The sequence below is a fragment of the Elephas maximus genome, chromosome 23, assembly GCF_024166365.1.
Source record: "Elephas maximus indicus isolate mEleMax1 chromosome 23, mEleMax1 primary haplotype, whole genome shotgun sequence".
Classification (NCBI taxonomy): domain Eukaryota; kingdom Metazoa; phylum Chordata; class Mammalia; order Proboscidea; family Elephantidae; genus Elephas; species Elephas maximus.
The window spans coordinates 7,686,080-7,697,555 of NC_064841.1; the positions used below are offsets into that span (position 1 = coordinate 7,686,080).

Here is an 11,476-nt window from a genome sequence, read left to right on the forward strand (position 1 = left end):
GTCTCACAATTAGTAGTGCGGAGAGGGAAGGGAACCAGCAGAGCCATTCCTTAACCCCTTCATCAAGTTCCCCTTCATTGAGAAGGATCCCCCTCACTCTTACCACCACCACCAAACATACTGGTCACCCTGGTAGCAGCTAGCCTCTTGAGGACTGTCTTTTTTTTATTATTTATTTTTAATCTGCATCCCCAAAGTTTGACAACACAAGTGCTTGAGACACATTCCCCAAGGTGTGAAATCTCCAACACCTATTATATCCTCCCTGACTATATTCTGTGGTAAAATAGCCAGAAAACAAAAATTTCTGAGTCTGATATTTTCTCTACCCCCATTTCTCCCATTGCTACTAGTAATTAGGAAGCCACATCCAAACAATAACCACACTCTTGAAAACTTTGGAAAGAGAATTGGGGGAAGCTGTTAGTTGATACGAAGTTACATAGTGGATGAGGCTCAGGAGCCACAAGCTGTACCGTCCAGAGGGAGTCCTTAAAAAGAATAAAGGCAGTCACCTAGAAGACACAGTGACCAGTACATCTTCCCTCCATGGGGCTGCCCTCATAGGATGTCTTAGACTGCAGCTCCTTCCCCACGCCCTCTTTTCAGTCCCCCTTGATGAGCCCTGGCCTTGTAGAAAGCCAGCTCCAGGGACTCGGAGTGGTCCAACCATCCCTCAGTAACCCCAGAGAGCTGGGGAAAGCTCTCCTGCAACAGCCCGCAGGAAGTGCCCCAGGAGTTTGGAAATGACCACCTACCCTGGAGGGGTAGAGAACCCTGGGCACTGGCAGACAACTCAGGTTAACCTGGGCAGGAGAAGGGAGGAAGGTCTGCCATTATGAACGGATGTGTTTCAGAAGTGGTCTCCTCTCAACTCCCCCCATACACAGGTATTTTTCTGGGAGATTTACTTGATTCTAAATGTTGTTGGGTTTTTGTGTTGAAGAGGGTATTGCTAACTCTCCTATTCTACCAGTGACTGCCACCTGTCTCCCCCATATCCATTCTCTCCCTCTACCTTGCCTCCCAGAGACCTGAGTTTAAGCAGGTCAACAGTTAAAAGACTACACTTCCCAGCTACCCTTGCTGCCAGTGTCAGCCAATGAGAGGCCAGGAAAAATCACTGGGTGGAGCTTGGAGGACCTTTGTTTAAAGGAGCCCTGGTGGCACAGTGGTTAAGAGCTATGGCTGCTAACCAAGAGGTTGGCAGTTTGAATCCACCAGCTGCTCCTTGGAAACCCTATGGGGCAGTTCTACTCTGTCCTATGGGGTTGCTATGAGTCAGAATTCACTTGATGGCAATGGGTTTGGTTTTGGTTTGACCATCCTGAGATGTGATACTCTTCTGCCCTAGCCTCTTCCTGCTTGCTACAGCGTAGATGTTGATGGCTGGCGCTGCAGCGGCCATCCTGTAATTTTGAGATCATCCTAAAGGTGGGAGCCTTGTGTTCCTCAGGAACTGAGGCTAAAGGCCCGGGTTCTACTGACTGCGCAGTCACCATTCAGCCTGAACAATCACCAAATACAAACCCATAATTTATTTAAGCCACTTGTTTGTGGGAGCAGGGAGGAGGGGGGACTGTCTGTGTTACTCAATGCTAAATGTAACTCCTTACAGACAAAATTCTTAATCACTCCTGTGTAATTCTAGAGAGAAATGTAAGAAGGGACCAGAACTAAAAGTTCTGAAAGCTGGGCAGTTGGAAAGCTGGAAAAAACACAGAGATAACAAGATAACAAAGGAAGAAGAATGAGGGTCAGAGATAGCCAAGGCCCAAAGGAGACAGCCTTCCAATCAAATTATAAGGCATAAGAAGCTACATAGTTTAAGAATTACCAGTGTTTTTCAAAATACAAGTCATTATAGAATAAGAAAGTTTCGTCCCTAACAAAACGTCAGACTTTATGTCAAAGTGAAAATCTTTCAAAACATGCCGCAACATCTAAATAATGCTGTCAGTACATGTGCATGTGATTATATTTATATAAGAAATACAGTATTAGGCAAAAAATCTGTAGTTGGTTCGTGTATTAGAAATGAATGTTAGAGTAAGAAGTCCTTACTAGAACTGCTCACTGATAGTAAAATCCACAAAAAACTACTCTAATAATGTATCACATGTTAAATAACTTAAGTATTTCTATTAAGCCTTTCGCCTTGCTTTTACTGATGTTTCTTCATATTAATGCCAAATAATGCCACATCAAAGGCCATCAATTTAGTTACCCACTTCCACTGACTCTTGAATTTTGGCCTAACTATTAACGTGGAAAACTGCTCCACTATCTAAAAGCAAAGAATGTGTTTCTGCTGAAGTAAAAAAAAAAAAAAAAATTTACTCAATAGGGTCTCTTTGTAAGAAAATAAGAAGCTTTGTCTACGTCTGCGGGAAGGCAGAGACATTGCTCAGCATGAGAGGTAATGGGTTAGCAAGGTTGATAGTTAAAATCCTCTACTTATCCTTGGCAAGGAAAATGACAGGATAAGCTTCCCAATCTAGGTCCCTAGATGTCTGTACTGGGTTTGAGAAACATCCAGTTCTTACCTCCCATGTGAACTGGGTATATGTCACACATTTTCTGAACAGAAGATTGACCTCACACTACATGGACTCTATTAAGTCAATAACAGCCTTGTGCGTGGACTTGTTCCCAGGTACCAGAATTTTCTGTAATTTTAAACGTCTGGGTGACAAACTTTGGACTCAATTGTAAGTGCCACATTGCTTTACATTTAGATGGCTTTTAGCTTGTCAGGCTCACAAACTGAAACAAGGTTTAATGAGAAAAAGAAAAGTAGAAGCAATGTACCAAGATGGTACAAATGGACACAAACTAACCATGCCCTAGAATTAGTGCCCTAGGTGACTTGATTCAAAACGTGCTTTGAAATTTGTCAGTTTTAAACTCTTCACTCATTTTAAAAGCAGTTGTCTAAAGACTTTCTACCTGTAAGAATACAAACAGGTATGTGGATGTAGTTATTAGCACTACGGAAGCAGCTGCAGAGATTGAGGATTTCATTAAAGAAAAAGGCTCATGTCAGAGTTGATGACGTATTCTTTACAAAGTTACAGAGTTTCAGCTTAGGGAACAGAATTTGAACTTTTACATGAAACATTCTGCTCCACCAGCGGTGTCTTATCTTGTAAGGCAGTAGAGGAAAACAAGGAAGTTGTACATCCCTGTGTCACCCTGTCACTGAAATATCCATTGAGTATGTGCCTATCGGGCTAAATGTATATATGATATAATAATCTGTCAAAGTTTTAATATTAAATGGGAGATGCCTTTAGCCAAAAATAATAACAAAAATGGGTGAAATTATTCCAATTAGAAGCATATTAGATTGAAGTTCTATTTCAAAATTGGATATTTAGTCTGAATCTGGCAGATACTGTTTTTATAAGGATCATCACTTAAACTGGCTTAAAAGATATCATGAAAAGACTACGTCGGGAGCTGTGAAAGAGCAGCAACGACGACGGAGGATCTTCGAAAATTTAACCAGAAATACCTTTGGGACCAGTTCATAACGTCCACTTATGCCAACCAATCTCCATGTGGCCACCTGGAAACTGGATTTGCCTTGTTGACTTTTTCAGTTGCTGATTTACCTAGACATGAATTGTGTGCCTTCTAATACCGGATTTTCTGTACTTCATATATTCTGCCAGCTCTTCAGAGGCCCTTTAAAAGTGTTCACTCATTGTCCTTGACTCCATAGCACTCTGCAGGGGAATCTGATCTCTGCCCCCGTGTGTCCATGATAAATTTAATCAGCTGCACTATCTATATACGTGAACTTACAGAAGAGTGAAATGAAAGTTTTGCTACCTTAAATAAAATTGCCTAATTTGATAAGGGAAGAGTTACTGAAGTTTTCCAAGGTAAGAGTTCTGCTAGGTTTTTTTTAAAATAGACAGCAAGCATAAAGATGATATTCCCCACAACAGATACTTGGAAAAAATGAATAGATATTTGACAAAGAAGAATTCAACAGACAGAATTCTGCTGACCATACTGGGAAAGTTTATCTTTCCAGAATGTAAATAACTTGGCATTCAATTAAAATGTGTCCTGTAGGCTTTCTTCACATTGACTATCGAAATTTTGGTTGCCAGTTCGTAACTGAAGAAAACAGGCAACTTGTCATTCATTATTCTTTGAATCATTGCAACGGTGGCTTGCAAGGCTGCCTTTTTTCTCTTTTTCATCTTGTATGCCCTTTACAAGCCATACTGGGGGCAGGGAGGTGGCTGTCTTCAAGCATAACATAATGCACCTTCCTTTTCCAGTGTTTCTAAAGCGGCTAAGACACCAAAATCTATTTCAAAATCTATTGTTTGAAAACAATTCAGTAAGACTGCAAACATAAAAGCAAAACTAAATGACAAAAACGGAGTCCTTAAGATACTGTCTAGTTTATCCAGTACAGCACATTATTATCTCCTTTACTCTCATTGTCAGCATTCTAAACCCTGCTATATTTAATACAGTCACCTAATCCCCTCATTATCACCTATTCCCATCCTATTTAGAAACACATTTATTATGATGTAGAACTCTGTTTCCATACAGCAAATGTAATCTAGCTATTTAAGCCTTAGAAGCACCAATATGAAACAAAAATACCACCAGCTAATTTTCTTCCTACTAGCTTTGGTAATATGTCCAGTGATTTCTTTGACAGGCATGCAAACTTCCTTGAGCCGACTGACTTCTGTATTTAATGAAATGGATTCTCCTCTTCTAACTCGAAGTCAGCTCTACGCGTAAGTCACCTGGGAGCCCGGCCAAAGTGTGAAACAGCACAGCTGAAGGGTACAGCCATTTCACAGGGTCCTTTTGGAGACTATTTGGTTTGCTTTCCTAACTTTCTAAAAATAGTAGATTACACAGGCTACCTCCATCTCATGGTTCAAGAACTCAGAAAAGGCTGGGCTACAGAATGAAAGTAATACATAGAAAACACTTTACTAAAGAAGTCACAGGATATTACTAGTTTTCAAAATTCCTTCCGTTTACTCTTCGAGACAATACCAATGACCTAGTGGTTACCAGTACGGAAACCCCATAATGCTCCCAAATTTCAGAACTTCGGGCAGGAGCCACAGAGTTACTTTAATTGCTTTAAATTATGTTTTTGATCTATGTCAGCCACAAAATTAAACACAGGAATAAGTGCTATCTGAAAGGCAGGCTCCTAAATACTGGATTAAGAATCAGAATGTGTCGGTTGTAAATATATTTAAGAAGCATGGTTTTTGAAATGGGGATACTTAATTGCATATTCAAATTTATTTTTAATTAATTCTTAATATAGTTATTCTGCTAACATTTAAGGAGGTACTGTCCTCATTAGAAGCCCCAACGTAAAATTGTGTGTATTTTTTCTTCTCCTCTTTTTCAAATCCAAAATATTTACCAACTTTTAGATACTATAAATTAAACTGTGTTTTCTCTGAGAAAAACAATCGGGAAGAACAAAGTTTGCATTGATTAACTGCTATCACAACTTCAGTTTACCAATAAATTTAAAATCTTAAAATTAAACGTAATTTTTTAAGAAGTCCTTGATGTAGCAGTTGAATCTTGCTAACCACACAGCATGTCATTAGGCGATGCTGCTGTGTTACTCAAAGGGAGACTGTTCTGTGGCCAGAAGCGAGCAGCAACTAGAAAAATATTTTGAGATGGAAAAATAGCAACTGAATATGAATGTTTCACGGTGTTTCCAAATGCTGTGGAGGCAGGTCTTGGGTGAAACCACTCAATGTCACAGCCAAATTCAACGTCCTTCCTTCATTTTGCAGCTACGAGTGCACCATCAATGGTATGGAGGATTAAAAAATTGGATTTACTAGTAATTGGGTCAAAACAGGGTTACTTATGGACACAGCTGGTTACTGACCAGTGTAATTAGCCCTCTGCCCTTCCATTTATGGGTGCCAGTCTCTAATGACACCTGAATACAGTCAGCTGGAATTTAGGAACACACATTCCCAAAGGCACAACCACTGACGCCCTTCATCAATGCCTTTCAAAGGAAATAAGAGAAAGGCCCATTGGTAGTCGATAGCTTTTGCTTATTGATCTTTAGAACTACGATATTAAAACAATACAGCAGGTGAAGAAAAGTTTTGTTGTTGTTAATACCTCTCTTTTACCCTACTCTGAAGACGATATCCTTAGAGTCTTGGGCAAAAACTTTAGCAAAGTGAGCAATCCAAACTGGACCAAGAAGCAATTAAGTAAAACAGTTACCTCATAAGTAACTCGTTGTTATGATAGCATTATTTTCTTTTCCCTTATTTTTTGCAAAAAACAAGCTGGATCTATGAGACTTTTACTTTTTAACATATGTAGAAGTGATCCCCTCCTTAAAGGTTCAAAGAGTTCATCAAACACAGGCATTAGTACTCCAAGGCAATTCAGTTAAACCAGGTAGGTGAAAAGTACTCGGATAACAATCGCATTTTGAGCCTTGATCTCGCATGCCAAAATAAAGACACATACACTATCTTTCAAAAGACCAATTTTCAAGGTTGATACCTGAATCAGCAACCCAATGACATTTTTGAATGTCAAGAAATACTAAAGTGAATCTTTTAGCCTTATGGTGCCACAGAAGCAAACTTTTAACACTGCTAGCTGAAACCGTTACAAAAAAAGAAAAAAAAAAAAAAAAAAAAGACCCAGGATCTAACAAAATAAACTAAGCTATTCCGTATTGGAATATTTGAAGATAAATAACCCAGTTAATCACAGTACTTCAGAGTTTCCACTTATTTATAAAAATCACCTTCCACAAAGTTTGTACCTCAGATAAGGCACTGTAACAGAAGCTCAGAACCTACTTCTAGTTATATTTTCCACCAAATGCAGTGTTCTGGCCTTAAGATGCTCATAAAATAAAATCTAAAATGTCAAAATATCAAGTGTTAAAAATCTATTCAACTTTAGCCAACTTAAAACGCGCTATTCTTTTACCACAGTACAGCACCTTCACAAGCAAACAAACAAGAAACCAAGCTATACCATCTTCATTCAGCTATTACCATGGCCTTGTATATATCCAAATGCTAAACACACACAGGTATCTACATTTTCTATTCCTACAGGAGTGCACTACCACTTTCTGCTCTAGAAAAAAAAAAAAATACGGAGTTAAATGACTGACACAGAGTTATTCGTAACAAAGTTGGGCCAGGCTCGTTTCTATTGTTTATGGGTAAACTCTCCCACCCCAGCATCATCAATGAGAACACACCAAGTAACTCAACTATTAACAAAGCAAGACATAATTCCAATCTAAGTGGACAGTCTGTCCATATTCCATTTATTCAATTATCGTGTATCCTTAAAAGAATATAATATTTACTCACTTTCAATGAATCAAAGCAGGCGATTACGCGTCCATTTTCAACTTGGCAGCTTTTCGATGGATGTGCAAATTTACATTCCGTGTCTGGCCGCGAGCAAGTCCCCCTTTGGAATTCTCTACAGACTTCCAGTGTTAGCCATTTAGTGTCCCGTATAGGTGTGACACTAACAGCCATGTTTAGATTTTACAGGTAGTTAAAATTTTTCAGTGAAACCAACAAACCCGACCCCGCCCCCCCCAAAAAAAAGTCACAACAACTAAAAAAAAAGGCTGAACTGATAAAACTGAAAAATGATGATGAAAATGTCCCCTCCAAAAGACTCTTCCCCCACTCCCTGCTTTAAAAGTACATGGAAAATTGTGCTGTCAATATCAAGGAAAAGATCTCCCACTAGAAATTCACAGCATGGAACTGTTATTCGAAAGAGGTTTGGTTTTTTTTAGAGAAATACTAGGATCGTAAGTAGATGGAGGTTTAAAAGTAGGGCTCGAATCAGCCTTGTGCTCTCAGTAACCCCTTCCCAGTGCCAATTTGGAGCCCAGAATGCAAGCATGAAAACGTGGCAGACCCTTTGACACCGAATTTCTAAGCTGCTTTCAGCAAAGTTGTCGGAAAGGGCAATCTCCTCACAGCTGAATTTGCAATGGAGTTTGGTGGTGCAATCGGTATTGATTAGTTTGGCAAAGACAGATGCAGCAGTTTAGAGCAAAATCGAGAAAATGATTTGTTTTTTTTGTTTTGTTTTGTTTTTTCCTCCTTGATTTCCTGGCAGAAGATATCTTACTTTTTCCAGCAAACTTTCCTTTTAAAACTAAAGCAGCCTAGGGCAATGCCAGATACTTAGAGCTTTTCTCTTGATTATAAGTAGAAATGGGGGTGTCTGGGCTAGAGGTGGAGGGTGGAGGTGCTGTCGTCACAGTCTAGCTGGCAGCAAGCAAGGCAAAAGCAGAGACTGCTCTAGAAGCGGTTCCAAGCAGCAGAGACGTCAGGAAAGGCACTTCTTAGTACCAACCTGTAGAAAAAAGAGATAGGTTAAGATTTACTAAGTAGCACTTCACCATGTCCTACAGTTATCACAACCTAACCATGTGGTACCGGACTAAGTCATATTCAAGCCAGCCTCTCTCTCCCGCACACACATACACATACAAAATACTTACAGTGAGGCATATTGTAGCCAGCCATCGTAGATTTATTAAAAAAAGGGCCCGTTTCCCCTTGTGAAGCAATGCATGATAGAGAGATAACCAATCGCAGATAGTGTTGCAGCAATATTCTGGGCAGAAAGCCAATAGTGTGGGTCGTCTTATGAAAGGTCGCGCCTGTCAGACGTTCATTACTATGCTATAAGCACAGAAAATGTCCATCAGATGTGACTTATTCCACTGCAAGACGACGAGCATGTGGGTTTTGAATTTACCCAACATGCAGTGAGTGGACTAAACCATGTTAGTTTCAAAACAGCTTCCAAGACAAGTCCAAGCACTTGAAGCTCATTCCCCGGGGGCAATAAAAAGCCAGGTTTAAAAATCGCAGCTGACTTCCAAGCTGCCTTGCCTCGGGCTCTGTGCAGGGACAGGCACTGAACAGCCTGCTCCTGCTGTCCTGACACGTGAATAAAAAAGGAAAGGGGTGTTTACAAATGGTACATTCTCCTGACGTGTATCCAATTCACTTCCTTCCCCTAGCCCAAGTCCTGCCCCTCCACTGAAAACAGCACTTATACTGTAAGACCATCCCATTCAGCCGGCAGACACTTTGTCAATATATCACAGGCGAGCGAGATAGCAACAAAAGCATCCTTTATTCCAACATTTTTTAAGCAGAAGCTGAGGTCATGTGGGGAAAATAAGAAGTGCAGTGTTGTCAGCGTGTCCAGCAAAGCCCAAGTCAACCTCAGGGGAGAAGCATGAAATATTAAGTGAGCAATTTGATTTGGGCAGCGTGATGCACTTCAGAGGTACAATTCCAACCAAGTCAGGCGGCGCTGGGGCCTGGGGGGCTCCCCTCCTGCCTGACGATCTGTTAACCAGGCACCACTGCTCCTCACACAGCCTGCAGTTTTGCCTTTAACAACTTACTTCTCTTTCAGTCAGGATGAAGCATGTTCAGAAAATGCTCAATGAGTTACAGAAACATACAATGTTTCTGCAAAATACACATTTTTATATACATTTTGTATATACGTATACAAAATGTATATAAATGTATACGTATATACAAAATGTATATAAACATTTTGAACGTTGCCCAGAAAAGAAACATGGCTTTAAAAAAATCTAAACGTTTCATATCCCAAAAAGGCAATGGTATAATCAATAGTTTTTGAGTGCATTAATTCAAGGGCCAAAAATGCTCTTTTGGCATACGGTAAATTCATAATTCGGGTATCAGAAATACATATACAGTATCTAGTAGATTTAAGCAGCCCTGGTGGAACAGTGGTTTAAGCCTTTGGCTGCTAACCAAAAGGTAGGCAGTTTGAATCCACCAGCCCCTGGAAACCCTATGGAGCGGTTCTACCCTGTCCTACAGTATCGCTATGAGTTGGAATCGACTCAATGGCAATGGGGTTTTTTTTAGATTTAAAAACTTTTATTTTAGGATTAATACTCTCTCCACACTAATTTCTTTAAAAAACCTAACAGATTTGGAAAAATATTGTAGTAAGACTACAACCTTCGAGAGATAGTCAAAGGACAAACTCATCCCAATATTCAAGAAATATTTTTGTTTTCAAAAAAGTTCTCAGGCCCTAACTCCTGACTTGAAAAAAACAGGTCACAAACTCTAAGCTAAGTCTACCTTTCTGAACTCTTCCTCTGCACTCAGAATTTCTCAACTACTTCATCCTTTAAGCGTAGACTACACGCATGGTCAACAATCTCTTTATTCCTTCTCTCCAGAATCTTCAAACGCCTTGCCTGCAACCATTCGCTACGACATCACTTCTTCCACGAAGCTCATTCCAGCTCTATCCACCCATATATTAAACACCGCCTCCTCTGAATCACCTCTGAACCTCATGCCCAAACACTCATTTATTTCCTTATACCTCTGACCCACTAGACTCTATGTTCCCAAGAACAACACAATCTTAACCCACCTCCGTAACCCCAGTGCCTAGCACAGCGCTAAAAAACAGATGAAGTTCCATATAAATTGTTAAATTATCAATTACTGCATCTGGATTGCGATTATCTCAAGGACACAAGAATACACGCACATAAACACACACAAACACACGTACATCACATGCACACGAACACACACACACAGAGATCACTGTGACTGTCAACGAGGAGTGACTTTACAAGCCACTGTTCCAGTGTCACTCCCTAGGAGTTCTGGTGGCCCTGGACAGCTCCTTTCTCTCATTCCACACAGCAGCTATTCTAAAATTTCACCTCCCTTTTTCCAGCCCTTCCCCACCCATGCTGCGGCCGCTATCAACACCGACCATGTTCTATGGTGAAGATACAGCACAGTCAAAATAGTGGCTCTTAGGCGTGAATGCTCTCTCTCACCTTCCCGCTACAAGTCTTGAAAATATCTTTCTGTACCTTTTTCCTCAGCCTCCCAGCAGTTGTCCTTCCTTCTGCCAGTAGTTTAGCCTCCGCCTCAACTCCTTCTCATCTCTTCAAGACCTTTGTCCTGGAGCCCTGGTGGTGTGGTGGTTAAAAGCTTGGCTGCTTACCAAAAGGTCAGCAGTTCAAATCCACCAGCCACTCCTCAGAAATCCTATGGGGCAGTTCTACCCTGTTCTATAAGCACGCTATGAGTCAGAATCAACTCAACAGCAACCGGTTTGTTTGTTTTTGTTTTCTTCTCTAGGTATGCAGGACTTGTATTCCCAGCAGTTTTTTCTCTTAGCTCCCACACGTGCTGAAGTAGCTCCCAAACAGACGGGTGGCATGGCAGGAGGATGGGACTCTCTCTCTCCTCCTCTCCCTCCTACTCTTCCTCCATCGTTCCCAGTCCAATATCCAAAGAGCCCCCACACTTGCATTTCTGTTCTTCCTCTCCCATCTACCTTTAAGTCTCTATCAGTCTGACTTCCACAGCCATCTCTTTTCTTTCGTGCTCTG

The 11,476-nt window shown here is 40.7% G+C and overlaps 1 protein-coding gene across 7 annotated transcripts in view; it reads right to left on the bottom strand.

Moving 5' to 3' along the window:
- Positions 1-9,532, bottom strand: part of MBNL1 (muscleblind like splicing regulator 1) — a 157,612-nt gene extending 148,080 nt beyond the window's left edge. For 2 of the 7 annotated variants that reach the window (XM_049867463.1, XM_049867462.1), the window contains exons 1-2: positions 8,549-9,530; positions 7,389-8,400 (exon numbers count right to left, since the gene is read on the bottom strand). In XM_049867463.1, coding sequence (XP_049723420.1) covers positions 7,389-7,562 — 174 coding nt within the window. In that variant the 5' untranslated portion in view covers positions 7,563-8,400; positions 8,549-9,530. Of the gene's footprint in view, positions 1-7,388; positions 8,401-8,548 lie in introns of all 7 variants that reach the window. The other 5 variants (XM_049867458.1, XM_049867457.1, XM_049867461.1 and 2 more) reach the window with 3 other exon arrangements.
- Between the last annotated feature and the right edge of the window lie 1,944 nt (positions 9,533-11,476).